General features: G+C 32.0%; 1 protein-coding gene across 4 annotated transcripts; it reads right to left on the minus strand.

Moving 5' to 3' along the window:
• Positions 1-645: 645 nt before the first annotated feature.
• LOC108381367 (uncharacterized) lies at positions 646-4890 on the minus strand. Of its 4 annotated transcripts, XM_017637792.1 has the most exons (7): positions 4740-4890; positions 2224-2296; positions 2095-2166; positions 1980-2024; positions 1583-1863; positions 1252-1399; positions 646-1190 (listed from the first exon to the last, which is right to left on the minus strand). In XM_017637792.1, the coding sequence occupies exons 1-7, from the start codon at positions 4746-4748 to the stop codon at positions 1063-1065; spliced, it is 756 nt and encodes a 251-aa protein (XP_017493281.1). In that variant the 5' UTR covers positions 4749-4890; the 3' UTR covers positions 646-1062. The 4 variants fall into 4 exon arrangements, 3 of the variants coding, with proteins under 3 accessions (XP_017493281.1, XP_017493287.1, XP_017493293.1); XM_017637798.1 differs by lacking the exon at positions 646-1190 and having other exon boundaries at positions 1311-1399; positions 1566-1863; XM_017637804.1 differs by lacking the exon at positions 646-1190 and having other exon boundaries at positions 1316-1399; positions 1585-1863.
• Between the last annotated feature and the right edge of the window lie 2075 nt (positions 4891-6965).

Below are 6965 nucleotides of genomic sequence, written 5' to 3' on the forward strand. Positions count from 1 at the left end.
AAATCATGATAATTTTTTACTCGATGAACAGAACTATTGTTCACTTTTTAATAACAAAATAAACAAGTTATCGTTGTAAAAGATTTGTATTTTTCAAATAATTTAGTTAAATAATATCCCTGCAAAAAATGCGACGAGTCCGGGATGTGTCCGGTATGAGTCGCAAAGGAGAATGCGACTAATGCCACTTTGCATCCCTTTGTATGGACTGAACTGTTCCCTTTTGTTCGGGCATGTCCTATGAAGAGACTAATTGTGCCCTTTTATACCCGAACGGGTATGAAAGTAGAGTAGTCCGTTTTCAGACAATTCGGGCATATAATGGGACTAGTCTCTTTGTATTCCAATCGGGTTAGTATTTTTCTTACCTTTTTAGAATCGTTTCATCGTTAATACAAATAATAAACACTATATATAAATTTTTTAGTGCGCTTGCATGGCTTTTAATTAGATATTTTTATATTATTTGTAACAAACTATAAAAAATCTTATTCTAAAACAGAGCAATAAATAAATTCATTTCAGTTTTAAATTCATTTTATATGTACATTTGTTTAATTAATATAAAGATATTTTATAGAAAAAGTGGCACTTCATTAATTAAAAAATTCCATTCTTTCTTATTTTAAAATTAAATCGTTTCTTATTCTAAAACAGTCTATTATTTACATTAATTTAATTTTTAAATTCATTTTCATTTGTACATTTGTTTCTTTGGTCTTTAAGTTAATATAAAGATAGTTTATATAAAAAAGTTGCACTTCATTGATTTCAATAACTTAAAAGTTCAATTATTTCTTATTTTCAAATTAAATTCTTTCATATTCTAAAACCGTCTATTACCTACATTTATTTCATATTCATATTCAAATTCATTTTCATTTAGTCTTTAAGTTACTTTCAGATTCTGCGCTTTCTTATTCTAAAAGTCTAATATTAATTTCATTTTTAAATTCATTTTCATTTGTACTTGGGTTTCGTTTGTCTTAAAGTTAATATTGAGATCAATAAAATAATAAAAAAACAAAAAAAGACAATTCATAAATTTGATAAACTTAAAAATTAATTTTCAAAATTTTTCTTCTTTTGTCTATATGCTTTTTTGAAATACTTTGCCTTTTCAAATTTTAGTGCGCTTCTAACCGTGTCTTCTGGCGTCAATCCCTTAAACGGCATTTTGGCAATGGCTCCTGAGAGTGGGAACAAATTTTTCAATGTACATATATGTGTAAAATTTTAAACAAAAAACACCTGTAAGTGCACCATAAAAGTTGGGAAAGGATTTAAGCCCAACCTTTCCATGAGATCCATCCACATTTAATTCATTGATTACGTCTATTTTTAGCAGCATTGAAATATTTTTTATGTTGTTGCACAAAATGGACGAAATAGCAGCCTCCTGCAAAATCGATACATTTGAAATGAGTAATGAAATTGATTTGAATTGCTTTATATCTTTAAATATATGTAAGTACGTACATATATTTATTTCCTTACATAATTTTTTTATTATAAAGCATTTCAAATAATTTTTATTCTTTATAAAATTGTCTGCAAATTTATACTTTTATAAATAACGCACATATATATCCCTGTTGGCAGAAGTTATTTTGCATTCCAACGCCCGCATTTCGGGTATATCGCATATCGGAAAATATTTGACGACAGGTGTGTTTTGGGCTTCTTGGCGCACCAGTTGTTCTGTAGCCACCTTCTGCCCGGCTATAGCGTCCATGATCGCGGCGTTTTGGGTTTCCACAACGTTTTGCAGGACTTCTATTTTTTCGCCCATTGCTTGCAGTTGTTTCTCAAAGATGTTGCAGTGACTGCAACACACCACTTGAAAAACTTCTTGGTTGCTCTCTAAATATCAAAAATAAGTTGCATTTTTTATTATAATTAATTTTTCATATTTAAATCTTTATCTAAAATTATATATGGTTTTGATAATAAGCTGAATATTTGGGTTTAAAACACACCATTTGCCTCTATGGCCGATGTTGATACGCTTATTCTCCGTGATTCTAAAAAAATATGAAAATATATGTGTAAGGGAAGATTTATGTAAGCATGTCATTGAAAATAATTATTTACCTATGGTGCATTCACTGGTCAAACTGACGCGTCTTGAGCTGTTTTGTAACAGCATTTTATTCTCGGTCGTATCTGGAACGTTATATTAACGTTATACTTTAATATCAACAGAAACGATTGTATATTTACATTTTGTCTTTTTTATCGGGATTTTCGCCGCCGACGTGATCGGGTTTTGCGCTCCGTATTTTTTAAAAAGGTGCTCGAGAAAAATAAAAAGTGAATGATTTTATCTCAGTTATATAAAAGTTAAAAAATAAAATAGTAGAAAGTTAAAGATCGTAAAGAAATCACATGCAAGTGTGTAAAATGGGAATGAGAAGAATTTTCTCCTCAAATGGAATGCACATCAATTTGAATTCAACATCATCGAGAGAAAATTCCTCTTCATGGCCAAATGAAGTGGTGTCTGCAGTACATATCCCTAATGTGCAGGAATCGATTGGTTCTGTGAAAAAATTCTCTAAATTTAATAATTTCTTGCCCTTTAAAGTTTTACTATTTACGTCCCCAAATTGTTGAATTAGTATATATTGGAACGATTCAAGAGAACAGTAATTATTGGGATATTTATTGGATAAGATGAAATCTTTAAAATGAAAACTTACACAAACGTTTTTAATATGAAATCCAGTAAATTTTGGCGCAGTTACAATTTTTTCGTGTTTCAACCAGGGTACGAAGACAAACTGTACAAAACAATTCCCATTTGCTCATCGATCATCATATCATTTGTGGTTTTGTACAGTTTTGTAAATAGTCAGAAACAAATTGTAAGATTCACTGTCATTTTCCCCAACGAGAAACGTTTGCTTTTCGTTTGTGACAATTGTACCATAGGGTACGTTTTATATGTATGCAAACGTTTCAATTACGTGAAAAATAATTTTTTCTGTAAATTTTCATATCCAATTCAATTAAAAAACATTTTTATTTTTTTTATTCATTGCAGCCATTCGTTTTGTATTTGTTTATTGCATATATGTGCATACATAAATATATTTTCCCTGCACGATTCATTTCGTTTGTTGTTTCGTCTGTAACTACTAAACTACTGTAGTGTACTATCGCCAAAGTGAACTCAGCCGTTTTGTTTCGTATTGTACCGAACTGTTAAAGTAATAAACGAAACGCAATAGTAACGTACAATATAGTTTATTTTCGTACACTGGTTTCAACATATTCGTTATTTGTTGCAATATTTTAGTTGGTTTTTTAACGTATGATTTTAGTATTTGTAAATAATTTTCAAATTGGTAGGCCGAGTAATTTGAAGGTACACCTAGTTCTTTAACATATTCGTGAACATGAAGTAACCCATGTACATTGTAGGAAACACTATTGTCCCCAAAAATTACTGGAAAATTTTCCACAAATAATTTTAGCATATTTCTCCCCACATCAATGTTAGAAGCATAATGTTTTGGGCAGAAAAATAATCTACAAGCGCAATGTAAAAGGAGAAATTCATAATATATTTCGTTGGGAATTTCATCTTTTAAAACATAAATGCCGTAATAGAGGAGAAACATGCGGAATTCGGTAGCTTTCCAATTTAAAATTTCATTAAAAGATCTAGGTTTTCGAACAAACTCTTTGGTAATGTTCGAAGATAAGGCTACTAGTTTTGTTGATATTTTAATTTTGGTTTCTTCCTTGAACTTATAATTGCAGTTGTTATTAATAATGCGTAAAATAAACTTGCGCATAACACCTAAATCAATGAGGTGCATGACATCAAAGGGGACTTGGGATATCATTTTAATATTGATTTCTTCTAAAGGGGATAAATTATGTGCAAAAATAGATGAATGTTTATTTGGATATTTGCGTTCAGAAAAGTCTATACTTGATATCAGGGTTCCAACCTCCGTACTAAAAGTCAGTACGCCGTCAATTTTTTTCCCCACTTGGGTGCATTTGGGACAACCATGACGTGAAGTATGACCTGGTATCCCGCAAAGAAAAGATTTTGCTGGGGCATCGCAAACAAAAGCCCTAATTTTGAAAGTAATGCACCGCCCATTACTTTCAAAACCATTAGCTTCAAGCTCTTTAACTTCTGCAACAAATTCACTTAAAAATTCTGTTATTGAATCTGGTTTACTTCGCCCTACAAAAAGACCAGTAGCAAACACAGATATATTTGGCACATTCACAACTCTAACCAAAATTGGCCATAATTGCATACGAGAGCTGCGGTATAAAGGCAACCCATCGATATTTATATCGACAATTATGGCTTCATAATTAAATAACTCACCGGAAATTTTTTCTAATTGTGTTTTAATGCCAATGTTGCAAAATAACCCAGGACTAATATTTTGTACTATAATCTGCGAGCAATTTTTTAAAATCGTTCCTGCGCATCTAGGTACATTAATATTTTCATTTGCAAGGATTGTCAAAAGTTCGGAAAGGCTTTTGTGGGATATTTTATTGCGAATAGCCCACATTTTAAGATTTTCACAAAAAGGTATTTTCAAATCTTCATTTACCGCATTACCTGGCACATCCTCTCCACTTTCGACAACTCTAGCAATGGGCGCAGACGCACTATTCTGCGCAGTTTCACTTAACCTCAACATTTCACGGTTCTTTTCTCTTTCTTTTCGAACCAATCTTCTAAGATGACGCTTACTTACCTTATTCATATTGTTATATAATATGTATATCCGGTGTTTCTCGATGTGGGTTCTCCCTTTTTTATTAATTAAATTAAATTTTTTGCAAAACACTTGAATCTCAGGTCAACTTTATTTTCTTACATTCGGCAAGTGAAAAACATCTGTTGCAAAACAAGAGACCGCCAACTACTGATTGCCATTATCGATATTGATTTGCCGTCGGTACGATACACGATGAATGCTTGCATACAGCATGCCGTATTATGGGTTGTTTTTGCTTACGCGTAAAATCACATTAGCGCATTTAGCTCTAAATGCTACTATAAACGCACATTTATCTATACAAAATTCGTCACCTAATGCAACTAAATGAAATTTCATTTCTGCATTAAGAAACGAAATGATAAAAGCAACCCTGTGATCTTCGAAAAATACCACGATTCGAACATGGCTTGATGCATGGCACAATAAACAGGTAGTAGCAGAAGAGCAAATGCAACCCTTCCATGTGTTTTGTTGTTGCTTGAGAAACATAAAATGTCAAAACAGAAATAAATGTAAGCACGTTCGACCAATCAAAAGCAAACAAAAATGATGCTAATGTATGTGTATGTGAATGTGTATATGAATGTTGTAAAGCATGACAGTTCAGATTTTTCTCGAAATAGAAAAAAATCAAAACTGCAGCCCTGCACCTACTACCTTTTTAAATGCAGTAAAAACGCTGCATTACGAATTCAATTCCAGCGTGTGAAAGCCGATAGCTAGCGTTTATCGTATTTCGTTATGCTAAAATGCGCGCAAAACAACCACAAAATGTCTAGTGCTTATATATTTAAATTATTCAAATCCGGAGAATATATTAATTACAAGTATTTTATTAAATTTGATGCAACATTTTTAAAATTTTATACAAATTCGGCAAAAATCGCGTCACACAGCAATATTCGATTGGTTTGACAGCACTTGCAGCAAGTTAAATTATTTCTTGAAAGCGATTTGCATAATTTCAGTTGCAGTTATACCTTGCAATTTTTATTTCCGCAAGTGATTTCTGCAAACCTCCAAAAATATTTTCATATTTAGCGTTTAACTCAAAAACGGACCATAAATTCGAGTTTATGGCTCAACGTGACCATATTATGAACGTGAGCATGCTATAAAACTAATTTATCATAATATTTTGCAACGTTATCGTCATATCAGTTTCTTTTGATCGATACTTTACTCTAATTAATCGATAAAGTGGATGTCGGCAGTTGACCGTCGCTGGAGACTTTTGACAACTTCAGAGTTTTGACAGCTCAAAATAGCAAATCTTTATTTACTCCGGGTTATTATTATCGTTCAAGCAAAATAAACAGATAAGTATTATCAATTAAGTGCAGAAATTACTAAATAATAATTGCTTCATTATTTTGTAGTTATGAGCGTTGTGGAGTAGGAACAACAAATGCGGCCACCAAAGATGCTGGGATGTTGCAGACTGCAGCCAGCACTGAATTCAATTTGAACAAATCGAGAAGCGTTTGTGAAGGAATATTCTTGGTTTTGTGTGCTGGACAATGTGGATAAATATAACACCGCTATTAGTAATTTAGCTTGGTGTTTTAAATTAATACATCTTTAAAGGTAAATTATTGAGAGTACCATGACCTGTGCATAATTTACTGGGGAAAATTTTAGTTTGGCATCCCCCGCGTACAAAAAAAAATGTGGCTATGGGGGGGTAGGGGGAGTTCTCCTGATTGCAAATATATATACTTTAAGCCGCAGGAGGCTTATAGTTTTTAAGTTATTTGTTGTTAAAGTTTGTAAATTGAACTAACCTCTCGGCGCTATTTCACACAATAAACACTATATTTATGTAGACACTTCGGCAAAATAGTTACATTAAAACCCCGCACAATGAAATGTAAACATTTTTTACATTTATGATGTATTTTTAGTAAATTAAGTAAGTTTTAATAATTATCACGCACTTATACAGGGTGTCCCATAAGTAACGTGCCAAACTTTAGGGGAAGGTAGGTGGGGGGGTGAGCTCCCTGATAAACAAAAAATTTTCAGGTAAAAGTGTCACCGTTTTTTAAATATTTACATTTTTTCGAATTTAAAAAAAATCGTGCCTTTTCATGTGTTTTCTTTAACTGCAACTACAAACCGGGCAATACTTAGTAAATTTTTTATGTAAAATACTTCCAGATAGTTGCCTCTCCATACTCAAATGCAATGTAGTTAAAA

This window comes from Rhagoletis zephyria, unplaced genomic scaffold, assembly GCF_001687245.7.
Source record: "Rhagoletis zephyria isolate East Lansing unplaced genomic scaffold, Rhagoletis_zephyria_1.1 Rzeph_scaffold_00135, whole genome shotgun sequence".
In the NCBI taxonomy this organism is placed as follows: domain Eukaryota; kingdom Metazoa; phylum Arthropoda; class Insecta; order Diptera; family Tephritidae; genus Rhagoletis; species Rhagoletis zephyria.